The following is a 17,936-nucleotide window of genomic DNA, read 5'->3' on the forward strand; positions in this document are numbered from 1 at the left end:
GGTGTCATGGGCCCACCGAGCTAGAAATAATTCACCCTTACGCTGCCAGTCCAAATCCACCTGAGCCACTTCAATCTTGGCAGCCTGATCTACCTGCTGGTTGTTCTGATGTTCCTCAGTGGCCCAACTCTTGGGTACATGGGCATCTACATGACGTACCTTTACAACCAGCTTCTCCAGCCGGGCAGCAATATCTTGCCACAGTGGGGCAGCCCAGATGGGTTTGCCTCTACGCTGCCAGTTGCTCCGCTTCCACTGCTGTAACCACTCCCACAGGGCATTGGCCACCATCCATGAGTCAGCGTAGAGGTACAGCGTTGGCCACTTTTCTCTTTCAGCAATATCTAAAGCCAGCTGGATGGCTTTCACCTCTGCAAACTGGCTCGATTCACCTTCTCCTTCAGCAGCTTCCACAACTCGCCGCGTAGGACTCCATACAGCGGCCTTCCACCTTCGATGCTTTCCCACGATGCGACAGGACCCATCAGTGAAGAGGGCATATGGTTTCTCATCTTCTGTTAGTTTATTATACGGTGGGGCTTCTTCAGCACGTGTCACCTCCTCCTCTGGCGACATTCCGAAATCTTTCCCTTCTGGCCAGTCTGTGATCACTTCCAGAATTCCTGGACGACTGGGGCTTCCTATTCTAGCCCGTTGTGTGATCAGTGCAACCCACTTACTCCACATAGCATCGGTTACATGATGTGTAGAAGAAGCCCTCTCTTTGAACATCCAACCCAGCACTGGGAGTCGGGGTGCCAAGAGGAGCTGTGCTTCAGTGCCAATCACCTCTGAAGCAGCTCGAACCTCTTCGTAGGCTGCCAATATCTCCTTTTCCGTTGGAGTGTAGCGGGCCTCGGATCCTCTATATCCCCGGCTCCAAAACAGCTTGGCTCACCTGTCCTGGCTCCTTGGGAAATTAACTCTATCCTTGCCAGAACCACGACACCTTTTCAGAGCCTTTCCTCTCTAGTGATTACTTGCAAGGCAAAATTACAAACTAAATTCAAGAAAAATAAATATCTTCGCAGCTTTTTAAAAAAATACTTGATCCATCTCATCCGCCTTGATGTGAAATGAAGGAACTAAATAGAAGATATCATCATACCAAATATTTAAAAAGGAGGCAAGCAGTAGAATTAAGCTGTTCATGCTGGGGCCAGAAAGTGTAACAGGTTGACCGAACAGAATTATTTTCTTTGGAAAATTCAGCATAAACCTAAATTCCTACAAAATAAGTCTACGAACTAGGACTACTTTGCTAAGAGAAGGATGACCACTGTTCTTGAAATCAGCCTGAACGAAGCAGGATCAAAAGTGATTTAGTGTACAGATACTCAAGTTTTACTTCTGTTCACCAGAGAAATACAGTAGTGTCCACTAGTTCTTACTGGAGTCTGCAGGGCAGTGTTATCATAATCCATCAAGCAGGCAGGAGCACAGCCACTCTGACTCCATGTGCTGCCCTTATTGTTACGAATTTTTGCAGGGCTGTGCAGATGCCCCAACATAGTAAGAAATTTGTGAATATAAGGGAAATATCACATGTCCTATCGGTGGCAGAGAAAAGAAAAAGTCAGGCATAGTTTGGTCCAGGTCAAGTCTGGATTGGAATCTGCCATTTATGTAGTGTTACTAACAAATGTAATGCAAAATGGAAAATGAGAGGAACAGATCACTTAAGTTTTCTAGTTCCCAGCCTTCATGCCCCTTCTCATTCTCAGCTGCTTACAAAGCACCAGGTCCTTCAGTGAATCAGAAACCTTCATTATTGAGAATGTTTACTTCCAACTCACTGAAGTTCAATTAGGTCACTGAAAACAGATAAATACTAAAAACGTGAAAGAAAAAACCTCCAAAAAAACCCCCAACCCTACAAGCGTCTTTCTTCTTGTCCTGTCATTTGCAGACACTCCCACGCAAGGAGCCTGTAATGGCATGGCAGAATTTCACATGAATATACAATTACAGGTTGTATTCAGCAAAAAAATAGGTCACAAGCAAAAGCACCTTTGAGAGAGAACAAGCACCAGGGACTCTACCCAGGTTCCCAGCTCAGGGAAGGCAGCGGGTAGAAAGATGTCCTGCCTACAAACACAGCAAATAGCTGAGTAATGGCAACGAAAGCAAGGTGGGAGCAGCTCCCTTTGCAAAATAGCACAAAAGTCTCTTGAAATTAATGGACGGAACTCAGTGTGTCTGCTCTCCTCCACTTCATGCAGTAACATGTAAGAATGAAAGGGAAATGTGGGAGTCAGGAATGAAGGAGAAAAACACAAGGAGTTTTCACAGGCATCAGATGTAAAAAACTGAACACAATGAAATTGTGACTGAGTAAAAATGTACTGCAGTCAATAAACAGATGAATGAAATGTCCTTCCATTTAAAAGATAATATAAAATGGCACCAATATCACCACTTTGTGCTGAACATAGCTCAGAGCTGGCTCACAAAGCCCCTCAGCAAGAGCGAACCAGCCTTTTATTCCTGATGCATGGTTAAAAGCCACCATGTTCTGCCTGCAGCACTGAAGCCAGCTTGAACACTATTCTTCCCCAATCCCACACTCCCGGTTGATAAACGTTGTGGTTTATCACACCTTCAGCTGTGACAAAACAACCATTTTTGAGGCTGTACTATAATCTGAACAGCTGCAGTGATCCAGATCCTTCACCATGTTTTTGGTTTTAGAGACTGAGTTTGAGCTAGTAACGATCCCTCCCAGACCCAGCGCCCACGGTGGGCAGTGCAGATGCACAAATGGATCTAGAGGAACTAGACCATGTCCGCAAGGCCAAGAATGAGCAGCAATAAAGGGCCTGCATGCCCACCAATGTGCTGCATCAGCCACTCAGATGTCTGTCCCTGGATTCCCAGTACTGCCAGAGAGGAACACAGTGGACAGACATCCGAGCTGCGGTTTTCAGCCCAGGAACACACATAGCACAGAAAATTATACAGCCATTTCCTACTCTTCATATAGCATTTTCTGTTCTAAACCCAAGCTCATCCAGGCTATAGTGTTTCTGAGTTATTATGCCTGATGTACACAAGCATCTACTCAGGTACAACCTGAACAGATTGAAGCAAAGGTGAGACTTATTTGTTCTCTATTACATAGTATGTAGCACAATGAGATCTTGATTCAGAAGCCAGGCTTTTAGATGTTTGGCCTACAAAGAAAATCGCCCTCCATGATAAGAAAGGCCTTTTAAAAAAAGACACACCTATTAATGTAATTAAAATCAAATACATTGTGATCAAAACACCAGCCAGGCTTGAGCTTATGCACTATTCCTGCTTGGTTTTCTTGTTCATATAACCTCTTATTTCTCCTGTTTGTTGGTTTGTTTTTTTTTTAAAAAAAAAACCCTACTAAAATACATAAATAATAATTTCCACTGCACTTTCAGGGGCACAGATATAGCCCAACCAGAACCCTGGAGGCAGCAGTCCAAACCACATCTGCTGTGACAAGCCCTACCTCTACTAGGAACTCTGGCTGACTCGAGATTTGTTAAACGACCACCCTTATACTGTCTGAAGGAGTTACTGCTACTCCTGTAGAGGCATTTTTCCAAATAATATAGCCAGGGAAAAAAAAAAAAAAAGAGAGAAAGTACTGCTTGGGCGTTGTTTTTATTTATGTACGGTATAATCAGGAAATATAGGTCAGCTACAAAAGATAAAGAGTTCTGCATATGACAACCAAAACACAGATGCGCTGTTTGCCACCCAAAAGCAAAAATATAATTGTAAGCCATGTGTTGACAGTCCCACATTTGTAACATTTTCACTTCAAAGTTTCTTGTTACTTTGTACAAGAATTCATTAATTGCTTTTCTTTCCAGTGACTTTAAACACAGTGATATTTTAAAAAGGCATCTCTACCTGGAAGGCCATAAATCAGCAGTCACCCAGGTTCTGCAGAAACATGACCTAAACATAATGTTTTCTGCATATGTACAGACATACAATTAATCTTCAAGAGCAGTGAAAAATATTTACTTATCAGAAACTGTCACTGTCGCAAAAGAGCTCTGCTCACATGCTAGTAAGAGGCAGGTTAAAGCAATTTGGGCTTTAACAATTAGTGTGGTAGGTTCATTGAAGTGCATGCGTTTGTCCTCACGCCTGGTGTTTTTCACATTTTAATTCAGAAAGCCACAATATCCTACTGCACACAAATGAGGCAAAGTATGTAGAAGGGGTGATGGCCTATATAAGCCTCTCTTTATAGCCACTATCCAATAAGCAGTGATAAACAGTGAACAATATCTAATAAAAGTCACAGACATCTGAGTAATACTGGTGGCATTTAGAGCTCTTCTCTCTTATTTATGTGACTCAGTCAGACACACTGCATATTTTCAGTAGGGAATAAACAAACTCAAAGTCCCCTCTGCAGAACAATCCAAAACGTTATAGAAGAGCATCATTTTCCACCCTTATTTCAAGTTAAAGGCAGCCAAAAGCCATCAGATGTCCTTTTATGTAGAACAGAAAACACTTCTCTGCTCCAAAGCTGCAGGATCCTACCCAAAGGTGAAGGCAAAGCCTGGAAGATTCCTCCAATTGTATCAGGACAAATTCCTTCAACAATCCCAAGTATTCACTCTATCCTGGCTTCTTGGAAATACTCACTGTATTTAAAATCAGAATTTAAATGCCAACAGGCAAGTTCGATTGTGTCTGGGTTATTGGAAAATGTTGTGTCACAATTCAGGGTAATTAGCAAAATAGTCTCATTATTTCATTTGCGTGGAGGCAAAACACAGCAGCCAATAATTACTTCAACAGTTTTCCTTGTGGTGGCCTTTGAAGTGTCTGTCAATTGAAACTTGAAAAGAAGGAAGATAAAAAACACAAGCAAAAAAGGGAAGATCCCAAAACAAACTGTGACACATTGAGAAGGTTGTCTGGGATGACAAACAGTTAAATGAAAAACTGAAACTGGTCTGCTAAAAAAAAAAAAACAACAAACAAACAAAAAAAAAAAAAAAAAAACACCAAACCCCACCGAAACCCGAAAAACCAACATCCCCCCACCAAAAAAAAACCCAACCCCACAGCACTATCTTATGATCAACTAGTCTATCTGCCTTTCTAAATTTAGCCTTTCTAAATGCTTAACTGTGCCCAAGTTCCCTTGATTTCTTGGGTGGGGGTAAGAATTACAGCAAGAGAAAAGTTAGTTCATGTCTCAGTTGTGTTTAGCAGATCCTAAACAACCGTGGAATGCTAAACAAAACCAAGAGATCTTACCACTTCAGAGTAAGCTAAACTAAACTGATAAAAAGGTAAGCAAGAGGCATCTATGTCTATGCAGCTAAGCTCAAGTATATTTAGCTCAAAATCCACTGAGGTTAGGGCATCTGCATGCGGACTTCAGGAATTTTTGAATACTGCTCTTTTCCCGTTGCTTAGAAATTGTACCTCTGTAGCACTAACATGTACAGTCTTCCAAGCAAATTATTTTTTTTTTTTTCCATAATTTCAGCAATTCTATCAGTAAGGCTAGGAATGAATGTACTACTTGGTCTCATTCAGATGAGCATGTCCCATTTATTTAGACTAGACATTCCATTTTTATTACAGCTACAGCCATTTCATTACTTTGTCCTGAAATCATTGCATCACTTTATGAATCACCTATTGCCACACGATCTGGGGACCAAAAAAATACGCCAACATAACATACATAACTACAAAAGGACAAGGCAGCAGGCGGGAAGGAGTAGCAAATATTACACAGTCACTGAAACTTATTTCTTTCTACCCGATCAGCCAAAAGAGGGAAGTGACATGCACTGAAGGTCTCCTCAGACTTCAAAGAGCCCTTCATGTTTTACATATATCAATTTCCTGTACACCACTTGTCAGCAGAATACAAAACATGCACGAATACCAAAGCTGAAGGGCTCAGTGCTGAAGTCTCAAACTCAACAGATGTGGAGGCCTTTGCACATTCAAACTTTTATTTACCTTTCCAAACAGAAAAAAAAATCAGTGCAAAATTATTAAACCAGGTCTCCCAGTACCTACCCTTTCATTGAAAATACTCTTTAGTTTTATATATTTTAATTCAAAATAAATTATTGTGGCAAGTATTTTAACAGGCTATGCAAGAATTGTGTTCAATGATTTACCTACCTTCTCTGTGATGTAGAAATTAGAACTATCAGCATGCTGCAGTGCAAATTGATCATGATTTGCAAGAGACCACCTTAGAAATAAGAAAATAAATTAATCACAAACAAAACTTTAAAAACTCAAAAGTAACCTTTATATAATTTTACTCTGATCAAACAAGTGCCTGTCATTCCCATGCATTTCTCATACTTTTCCATATCTTTCAATGATAAGGTTTTCCCTTTGCATATCTGAAACAAAGCCCTAAACTTGACCATGGCTCAGAAAGAAATTACATAACAAATACCTTCCTTCCAAGGCAAAGATAAAAAGAAGGGGGAGGGGGGAGAAAGAGAAACTACTTTGCCTCTGCAGTGACACTTCAGTGCTCCAAAAATAAGTTGATAATGATCTGATATTCATTCCAGATCTATAAAAAAATAGCAAGCATAATTTTTGCTTGCAGTAAGCAAGATCACTGAATCAGACCCCAAAAAATTCATTGTACAAGGACTTTATGCTAGCTTATACAATATCCAACACATATAGTATTAAGTTTATATATTACATTATGCATAAAATGCCCCCTTTTTAACTCAGCAGCAATCTGATGAATATAAACTAGTTTCTCCTGTGTGGCAGCACTTGCTTAAAACAGCATTTCTTTCCCCAAATATTAACATACTAAAACTAAAGGAAGATATATCTCTTAGCCAAGTATTAGCTCATACTGCAGGACTTGTGATTAACATTTCAGTTTCGTGTGAGCAGTCACATCAACTGGGCCAGCTTACAGCAGTCACTAGACCCAGTGCTTAAAAATCAAAGCCACAGTCAATGCTTCAGTTCTTAACTCACAAACTGCAGGGACCACAAATGTAAAGCGAGTAAAACACATCTCTGTGCAGAAGGGCAACAAACAGTCTAAATGAGAGCCACCCACATGATGGAGATGCTTTGTTAGGAATCTCATCTTGCAAGTAATTGATCCAAAATACACCGCAAATTCAAAATCTGAAGATAAAACAACTACAAGATTTCAGAAGCTAATGACTAGTCATACAGGTTATCTAAAGTTTCTTCAGAAAAAACTACCTCCTGGTTGGTTTAATAACTCAAGAAGCATAGTATCTAATATGTACTATATAAACTTACCCATCACAGACTTCTTTTATAATTGAGGACAGTGGTTTTTTCTGGTTAAGAAAAAAAGAAAAAAAAATAAATCACTGAATTTGAAAAGTCTTGAGCTCTTAAAATGTGATTCAAAAACCAGTAACTGCAAAGAACAAACCAAGTTAATAGTATTTCATTTTTTGTTTAATATCAAGCTTGATAGGACCCAAAAATTTTCTGCTGTTTTGGTCTGACAATTTATAAAGACAGCGATTCTACACATACGCACGATGACATTACCAGTCCTTTTTGTCAACATTAACCCATACGGCATCAACTCCAGCTTCTCAACTGAGAAATCAAAGGGCCTTTTGTGTACACTGCATCTCATTACCCAACAGAAACAGAGGATTTAGATATCAACACGAGCATTTTCCAGGAATGACATCTGAAGCAAGACGACATTCAATATTTTCAAACTTTCTTTTGTCCCTTTCAGATACGGTCATATGATGACAGTAATCCTCTCTCCTAAGTACAAATATGCAGGTTCCCCTCTGATAAAACACCAGCTGGAAGGTGTTAAGATACCAGATGTATCAGTTCTACTTTACTCTCTACATCTGCAAGCACGAGCATTTGGACAGACTAAAAACAGCCCTGTTGCTCTGGGTCCCAAAATAGAAGGAACAGTCTAGCCTGGTGATGTTGCAACGCTCTGAACATTCGTCTAAACACAGGGTGCACACGCAAGCGTTTTCAGAAGATTGCTGGCTAAAAGAAAATGCATCTTTATAACCCAAAACATAGACAAAGTTGCATGGCAAGAAGAAACAAATTTCACCTTTGGGTGACTACTGAACCTTTTTTTCTCCCATACTGGGTGACCAATGTCACACAGATCTGTTGCTTCCTGAAAATTCCCCAAACGACCTAAACAGCACAGGAGTCTGCTACTCTCTACTTACTCCCAATAATCACAGTTCACTCAATTCTTAAAAGCAAACAAACCAAACAAAAACCAAAAAATCCACCATACAGCAACTCATAAACCAAGACTGTTGCCAAAAGAAGTAGCATCCTTTTAGTGTTTATGGAAAATGGATTAGGCTAAGAATTAACTCAGTAGCAGGGTACAAGATGGGGAGAGAGAACTAGTTTTCTCTTTGATTTGTTTTCTGAACTGCATCACTGCATAGGCAGAAAACCAGAGACCGGAATCCCTCATCAGGTCAGATTCGGGGAAGGGTTTGTTATTTCAACAGCCAAGTCAACTAAGCCAGTTTATAAACAGAGAAAAATGTAACACAAGATCATTTTAATCAAACATGAATGAAAGCATCTGCTGAAAGGATCCTGTCCCCCCGTGCCATACCCTCTCAGTTCTTGGTTTCCATCCTTCCTCTTTCACTGCCATTACTATTTTCACATGAACACCCAGATGAGCCCCATCAGGGAACTTGCTCAAACTAAAAATTGGCCCAGTAAAAAGGAAAGAAATAGTTTTCATCTGGATCGCCTCATCTGACTTGCTACACACCTGAAAGATAAGCAAATACCAGCACATGGGAGAAAAGGCCAGAAGAGTGACCCTGCTCCCTTCTGCAGCAGCCAGCGTCCCCTCTCCACAGCAGCTTTTCTCCACTGTGCTGGCTCAGCAAAAGCTGCGAAGGGGATCAGGCAGACCACACGAGAAAGAAAAAGTGTGTTTTCTCCCCCACAATTTTTTAGCCTGATCAGTTCCTCAGTCTGGATTACTGTCATTTATGCACGGCTGCTGTAATCTGCTGTCCTCCTCCCAGAGGGGTTTTGTAGCTTCTGCAATCCTGTGAAAGCAATCACTGCTTCCAACTGCTCTCTTCCCTTTATCCTTCCCCAAAAAATAAACCCCCATTTTTCAGGAGGGATGGAGGGAAGAGAGAGGAGCCAGGTTTGTCTGGAGTGGGGTAACGCCAGTTTGCCATCCAGCACACGTGTGCCAGCCTGTTGGTGAGCTGCTGCCAAGCAGACAGGACAGCTCTGCACACTGCCTCCCCTTCTCTCCTCAGGATGCTACTGCGGGTCCCACTCCTTTATTTCTCTGTTTTGACAACAGTGGTATCTGGGATATTAATTCCTTTTACAAAGTTAACTGATATCAGCTAACAGATTGAATACAATGGAGAACAAAAAGAGTAGCTGCCTTTCCTCCCCATTATTTCTCATAGAAGCTATAGCTTCCCATTGGAAGCCATGACAAAAAGACACTTTAATAATCCAACTGGGAATATTAAGCACTGGGAAGGTTGTATACAATTAATTTCCAAATCACTATTCTGGACTTCCAAGTCCTCTACACCATCAGCTTTTATGTCCCTTCTCAATCCCACTCATCTCCCTCTCCCTTTTCCTATTCTATACCACCTTTACATGACATTATTTAAAATTAAAAACTTGGACAAAACCCCACATCAGCTAGAACCTGTAAGGGACAGCTAAGAAAGAAAAACAAAATAGATCTTTAATAATAAAAATTATTAATACAAACAGCCTTTCACAGTACAGCTTTGTCCTCCTGCGGCAGTACCGCTACAGCACTGATGTGACTACGTACATCTCAGTTAACAGCAACAGGATGAAAAAAAAGCAGAACTCTTCTGGGATACAGAGTTTGCAATTAGTAATTTGATAGCACTTTAGAAATTAATAAGTGTAAAAATAAATACCACTGCAATCCTAATAAGCTGCTGCTCCTAAGCATCCCTTGTGCAGCTTTCCCTCTGCATACAAGTCTCCAGGCAAAATTCTTTCCCGCTCCCTACCAAGTGGATAAATTGTCACCAGCACCCCGTTCACAGCTGTAAGCGGGACGTGGCCGAAAGCAGGCTAGGGCTGCCAGAGCTCCCTCTGTGCAACCACTCAGGTGGGGTCCCGTAAGCGTGGGCTGCGGGAAGGCTCTGGCGGCAGCACGCCGGGCAGGCGGCACGCCGACCGGGCAGCGGCAGCAGTCCTGCCGCCTCGCCTGTGCACGGCCAGGCCTCCGCGCCAACAAAACCTTTATTTGCTCTGGAAGTGACAGCCAGGCGAGCGACCAGCTCCCGCGGCCCCTTCCCAGACAGCTCGCAGCGGTGTCCAGAATCCCCTGGCAGTCCTGCTACTGAAGGATGTAAGAGACATATCTATTCTTCGGTAACAGTGTTGGGACACGACTGTTTATGTATAGGAATGCAGCAGTACTAGAAGACAAAGTGAGCTATTACATTTTTTTTTCTTTGGGAGCCATGCAAGATGAGGTAAAAGCTTATTTCCATTCTCTGCAGACTAAATCCAGTCAGCAGGCCAAAGACATTTTTATTTTTTTGCCTGGCTGTAAATATTTGCCTGATGTCAAAGAGAATGGACTGGATGTTTTTGTTATTTTAATCTTCATAAAATTATGTTGATGGCAATTTACATAATATCTTTGCTGCATTTACAGTTCTGAAAAGTCAAATTTACCGTAGTAGTCAATGTACTTCAAAGAATTCATTACAATCAGACAGTCCAAAAACATGTCAGTTTTTCCTTCATTGAAATGAGTATTTTTGTGCTAGTGCATTTTAGTTTTGTTTTTTTGCCTCTATGTCCTCCCCTACACTCACACGAATGAAGTGTGTTTTTACACATGCTGAGATGCTCATTTAAAGCTCTAAGAAGATGAAACTGTAGCTTTAATGCATGAAATAACACAGTTCAAAGTAAATCTTACACTCCCTATAGGAGATAACCCCTTCAGCTAATGTATCACAGCCATCTGCACTGAACACATCAGTTAGTATAGAAGTATTTTCCCAGGGTAGGTATTAAATTGATATCTGAAATCCAGTGGGAAACAATAATGGGGCATTATGGTCTCGTGACTTATCAATCTGCACACATGGGGAGAATCCTGCCATTGATATCAAGCACAGGCAGCACTAGAGCCAACACGAATTTACACACCGGGTAAAGCTTTATATGCATTCACTGGTTAGTACAGGTGTCTGAGGTGCTGGCTAAGTCTAGCCCTAGTGACATCCACCATGCAGTAATACCCAGTCACCACTTCTGTGCTCACCTGCATCTCTCTCATGTCACATCTCCAGGTTGTGTGTGCTGAGATGCACACAGATCCCTAACTTAGTCTTCTTGAGTACATGCCCTCACTACTTGTACAATATTTTGTAACACTTCTAAAGTAACTTGCAGAACACAGACTGAGATTCCCCACTCCAATTTCCTCACCAGTTTCATCCTTTCATGCTTACACCTTGGGTTCCTCACAGTCACCAGGAACAACTAAGCACAGTCACGCAAGAATAGGCTGGGGAGTCCAGGCCACTGTTTTGTTCCAGGGAAATCATGGGATGAGCAAAAGAAAGAACGTTCAATACACCAGTGCTGACCAAGCCCTAGGTCCAGTTCAAGCCACCAGTACACTAACCTGGGTTTAAAGCACTTCCAAATCAAATAGTGTGTGCATGTGTATGTGCATGTATGAATTGTGAAGAGGACAGAAGCCTAAATCTGGGTAGAAACCTGTGTTGTACGTGCAGTTCAGATATACTTTGATTGTGATATACAAGGGAATTGTAGATGGGTTTCTTTTAGGCCAAGGCTGAATATCTTTCCTTTTCAAATAACTAGCAGAGATTCAATGATTTTTTTTTTTTTCCCCCCCTGGCAGTGCTTGGGATATCACTTTCCCTGGCTGATACCTTTTAATCAGAAAATTAACAAGAAAACCCTTAACCCTTGCTGTCGTTAAACCTATCACAGAAAAACAGCAGATGCAGCACATCTGTTAGTGGAAAACACTCTGCATTAAAAAAAAAAAAACCAGAAACTTTTATTGCTGATCTGTGCATCTGTCAAAAAACAGAATCTCAAGCCAGCAAATACACCATTCTGTCTATAATTAATGCTACCATTCTACTGACAAATCTTTTAGTGCAAAAGTCATTTTCATGGCTATTAAAAAACAGAAAAACACCTCTTTTCACAATCAGCGGAAGCTTCATCTGTTACTGTCACACATCAGGGGCTACAGAAACAGAAGCAGGACCGTCCGGTGGCAAACACCAGATGCCAGGTCCTCGAGTCACTACTTTGCCACTGGTTTCTCATGATGTAAGAGGCAAGGTCTTCTCCCATAAGGGGACGGTACAGGAGAGCTTTGGGCTTCAGCCTCCTCAACCTGCTCTGAACCACTTTAGGAATCAACTCTCTCCATTTACTACAATGGAATATTAGTAAGACCAGACTCATTAATTAGGTGTCAGGCATCTGTAAAGGAAGATTTCCCTAACTCAGGGGAGCACTGGAGGGTGTGAATATCTGAAAAACTGGGACACCCCAGCACTGCAGTAACAGAGACTACAAAACCCAGCCAAGGCCAGGTCAACACCACACAGTTCTGTCGGTGCAGCAGCACAACCCAAGGCAGGAAACATTCATACCCCAGAGCTGACAGGAAAAACCCTTCAACAAAGCACAGCTCACTGATGGGAGAGAGCTTGTGTTGGCTCAGTTCACAGCCCTTCAAGTGGCAGTTTTAACATGTTAGTAGAAACACTTTGGTATAAATATAGCAGTAGGGGTTCTGCAGAGCACACAAGACTTGGGGCAATCTGGTTGTTCGTGTTCTCTATGCCTTCATCCTCAGCTGCAGCTTCTTCAGTTACTCCCTTCCCTCCCCCAATGACATCCTCATTCCTAAGTCCGCATTTCACCAGATCTAAACATTGCCCCACAGATCATAAGTTTAGGATGACAAAGTGACTGTACAACAAGGAAGCAGTGAAACCATAACATTAAAACAAAACAATAAAAAAAAAAAACAACCAGAATTTTACAGGAACTCCTTACTCCATGTCTGCTGCCCTAACAAGCCATAACATACCCTGTTTCCTCAAGAACTTTGCAAAAAGGGACACACCAAAAACTCCTGGTCAAGAGTACTGAAGGGTTACAAAACACCTAGGGACCTACAGTTGTGGATTACAGCATGTTTGCCTGCAACATACTTGCACCACATAGTTAAAAATACAGTTCTCGGAGGATCTAAAGAGTTACAAAGCAGAGCTTTAAGATGTGGCTCTTCACAGAACCACTTTATTAGGTGACCATACCTTTGAAAACTGAATGAAGAAACCCCAAACCCAGAGCTCATGACTGACACATTGCTGGTCTACCCAGGTAGGAAAGTCTCTACATGAAGGCACAAAAAATTTATACTGTGGGATTTTTAGTATTACTTTCTTTTGTACTACAATCTTGGCGGTCTATAAGGAGAAGATAATTGAATCATAAAGTGTGCCTGGATACTCCAGCTGGCCAGAATGTGAATGAAGTACTTTGTAATTAATTCAGTGCCGTGTAACTCCAGGAATCTCACCATTACACATTTCCTTTAAATATAGCAGAATTAACTTTTAAGAGATGAGACTCCTGCTGTTTCTTTAAAAATTGTGCAGATGCAACAATATTACAGTCACATTCAGCCTTCATCTTGAAAATGCCATCAGTTGCAGGCAGCAAGATTCAGGCTCCAGTACGGAGGTTCTGGCTAGCAGTATGGGGCAACGAAAACCAGAGCCAGAAAAAACAAACAAACAAACAAACTCCAAATAAACACCCAACAAGCAACCAAGGAGAGAATTAATAAAGCGTTTCATCTCACGTTGGATATCAGAAACGCTGGGACACTATTTCTGTAGGACCTCAAGTACCTCCTGGCTCTATTTACACTTCTATAAAAAAAGTATTTAACTGTCTACTGCATTTAACTAATGTTTCCTATCATAGAAGACAGCACCAAGTAGAAAGCATAAACAGCATCCATTAGACTGTAACTCATTAAATATTTCTATTTCTCCCCCCCCCATTTCTTTTACAATTTCTAACCCTTCTCCATAGCTATTACCTCTTCAATCTATTAAGTTTTGCTAGTGTCTCTGTATTCAACCGCATAAGACAAAGTTTCTATGTATTTTTCAGTGAGGAAGTCCCAGCCACACACCATGAGACATCGCTTCGCAGCCTTGAAAGATTCCAACCAACCTGTGGGAATGTGGATTTGGACAAGCCAGACTCATAAAACATAACATGTGATAACAACATTGTCCTTTTATCCAGGATGACTGGCTGCCACCATGGCAAAGAACCAGAGCTCTAATGATGACTACTCCAACCCCAGTCCTATAAGAAAAGAAATTATATTTTTGACACTCATTGTAATTAACAATGATTGGTTCACTATGTTAACAAAGCACTATGTATATGCATGTGTTAGTGCATTGAATTCTATTCAATGTATTAAAACATCAGTATTATTGTTTCCAAGGTTAATCTTGTTGCTGAATAGCTTCCTCCCCAAAAAAATAAATGAGACCTTTCATTAGTCCAATGAAGAAAAGGGCACGTTAGGTTAGTGGATATGATTTCCTTACCAGTTCTATTAATAACCCTCCAATGGTAACAAAACTGAAAAGATTATGAAAGTGTTAAATATTTTCACTATGTTTATATGCTGGTTAGTATCTGCTTTATGAACAATTTCATTTTTTGGTTTTGTGAAGCTGAAATACTGACAGGTACAACAACGAGCAATAAAACTCATTAAATTATTGTTAGCATCTGTTTATCACCTAAAAGTTGATTTTAAGCAAGCCCTACCTTTAGCAACCTGTCTTAAGCTAGCAGAGTGTTATTCAATCTTTTTGAAGATGCAGCCACCTTTTGGCTCATCTGTCTTCAAGTAAGTTTTCTATGAGCCATAACCAAGGTCCTCCTTCAGAATGGCTGAGATACAGCTGCAGTGGCCAGCCTCAAGCACTAACTCCCTTCTCCGACCTGACAGAAAGGACCTGCTCCTAGCAGATGCAGGCAGGGAACACTTCTGTAAGTCAGTGCAAGATTTTTTTTTTTTTTCCCTCTCCCCACAAGCTGCTTCCTAGTCATCTATCTTCAAGAAACTGAGATCTTGTCAGTTGTTAAAGACACTGACATTTCCCTTAGCTACTTTAAACTACGACGCGTAATAACGTTGGAAATCTTCACAATATTCATACCAAAACGCATCAGTAGCTCCAGCCACTGCAACACTATTACATTTTTTGGATAAGAGTTCGTATAATTTTGCAGGTTTGTGGGAAGGAGGTAAGAGCCCTTCTCCTCCTTCATCCCCTCAGCACTAAACCTTGATTTTGAGAGAATGAGACCGAACCCAGAACTAAACACAGGGACTGACACTTCACAATACAGCCTCTGGTGCAGAGAGACATCAGTATCCCTTTCTTCTTCACCACTTGAACGTTGCTGGTGCTCACTAATATTGCATACATTTAGACTTGTGATGCTAGGATTGTATCCATATACTGCTATTACTAGTGACAGCGCTTGCAGAAACTACAGCTATTCTTAGTCCACACACATGGCAGAACCGATGTGCCACTTTCTTTTCTCTAATTAAGCATTTCACAATCCCTTTTGAACTACATTTCTCCCCACAGTTTGAGAAACACTGGACTAAATCAATTAAAAAACCCCAAGGGTCCAGATTTTAGGTCTGAAACCCAAAACGATTTGAAAGTTCCCTTAAGAAAAAAATCTTACTGGTTTCCTTTTAATATGCAGTGAAGTACAATGACTTCTCTGAAGAAAAAAAATTAAAAATTAAAATGACATTTATAGCATACACTGGCAGAAGAGAAGAGACAACTTGAAAGACACTCTTAAAAGATAAATTTGCTGACTAAATCTAAACCTTAGAGAAAACATTAATGTAAAGCAGCCCATGGTTCCTCCCATGTGCTGCACTGCACTGTATTAACATGAAATTGTCATTTGACAGTGCTCCTGTAAATTTTGTTCACTCTACCAGATCTGTGCTTTGAAAAGAAAACACGGTTTGTTTGGGTTTTTCCCCTTTTTTTTTGGCTAATGTTAAAATTTACATGTGCTAATTTCATCTATATTTAATGATCTCATAGATAAAAGTAAACCTGGAGGAAGAGACTGTACAGCCAAATTTAATTACAAATCATTCCCTTCTGTAGGAACAATGTTCACCTCCAACGGTGAAGAAGTTCATCCCTGAGTATAAAGAAATCTGGTTTTAGTACCACTTGTGTTAACACGCAAGAGTGGATTTGAATGGGATAAGCCGAAATAGTTATCGTTCCCAAATATCCATCCTTTGCCTCTTCTGGAAGCTGCTTCCCCTGCAGCAGGAACAGTGAAGCTGTAAATCCACAGAACAAAGTATCCAGGTAACCTAAAACCAGCACTGGCTTACCTAAAATAATCTGCTCTGTAAAAAAATATCCTAGCAGTTGAGAATGAGTTATACATAATGGGCACAAATTATAGCATGCAAATTTCCATCTGAACACAAGAAATAACAGCCTCTTATGAAATGGCTATTTCTGGGACAAATAAAGAGAGAGAGTAGCCAGCATCCTGGTTCACCTGTAGTGAGCCCATACGGCCCTATGCTTAGCATCTTCCAGAATAATCAGCCAGAAGATTGGGAGAGGAGAACAGGCAGTCATCATCTACCATTCATTTCTTCCCCAAACTGCACCACTAAAAAGTCCACAAAAAGATCCCAATGCAAATTCAGACACCAACTCATTTCCATTCCTCCCCTTACATGACAGGAAGGCTTAAAAGTGGAAGATCATCCCTATATCCAGCTCTAATCATAATAAAATATTTTCTTTAAAAATTAATTTTGATGAAGATACTAATATTGCCAGTAGGGATTTATCCTGGAGGGGGGAGAGTCTAGATGTTATTTTTCAAATTTATAATTGAGGAAAGTGATGGAAATTGGGGGAAACTGAAATGAAAAAAAAAAAAATCAAGTATTCTGGAAGAGAGTAATGGAATTCAGTCAAGTCCACCTCCCAAGGAGAAAGCAGGAAAGTACAGTAGCTTGCACATGCTTTAAAATCAGCTTTAACGCATACAGGTAACAACCAGTTGCTAGGTTTACTGCATCTTAATTAGTCCCCACCTGGTAAGAAAGAGGGCAGTAAATAATATGCAGTTTTGCCCTCCTTGTTTAAAGCAACTTTCCAGGAAAAAAGCAGTAAAACCCTAGCATCAAATAGTACGTTTAAATGAATGAGAAGAAAGGTTAGCCACAGAGGCTGGTTCTGAAAAGCACTTAATTATATATTAATTGTGCAGGCAAAAAGTCTCTCTAACTCAGTGAGACTAACTTGTATGACTGAAGTTAAGACCGTCATTGATGAACCCAGGTGACAAACTCACAGAAACATAGCGGGAAGCATCAACTAGAAAAAGCTCTGTGGCACATGAAGTCCAGGATGTCAGAAGTCATGTCCCTGAAGGGGAGGTTTTCCTCATGTAAAGTTTAATAACATGTGGTGGAAAAAATACTCACGAGCTCTTTTCAGGCCCAACACCTTCCAGTACACCACTGTCATACACTGTGGTTTCACAGTGACATTATTCTCTTCATCACTAAGCAAAATATGCATATACACAGCTGGTGAATTGGGATACTGTGCAACTGAATATAAATAAATGCTACCAAATGTATACAACAAGCAACCTAAAAAATAATATCCAGATTTTCCTCTGATCTCTTATATGGTATTTTTCACTTCAATATCTGAAATAGCCTCAGTATCCCGAAAGATAAAGAACTTGCATCATAC

At 40.7% G+C, this 17,936-nt stretch overlaps 1 protein-coding gene across 6 annotated transcripts in view; it reads right to left on the reverse strand.

Annotated features, from left to right (window-relative positions):
- ELMO1 (engulfment and cell motility 1) overlaps positions 1–17,936 on the reverse strand; it is a 313,180-nt gene that overhangs the window by 243,194 nt on the left and 52,050 nt on the right. For all 6 annotated transcript variants that reach the window (XM_075745465.1, XM_075745471.1, XM_075745466.1 and 3 more), the window contains 2 exons: positions 7,288–7,328; positions 6,154–6,226 (listed from right to left, as the gene is read on the reverse strand). In XM_075745465.1, the coding sequence (XP_075601580.1) occupies positions 6,154–6,226; positions 7,288–7,328 (114 nt within the window). The remainder of the gene's footprint in view (positions 1–6,153; positions 6,227–7,287; positions 7,329–17,936) is intronic.

This window comes from Balearica regulorum, chromosome 2, assembly GCF_011004875.1.
Source record: "Balearica regulorum gibbericeps isolate bBalReg1 chromosome 2, bBalReg1.pri, whole genome shotgun sequence".
Taxonomy (NCBI): domain Eukaryota; kingdom Metazoa; phylum Chordata; class Aves; order Gruiformes; family Gruidae; genus Balearica; species Balearica regulorum.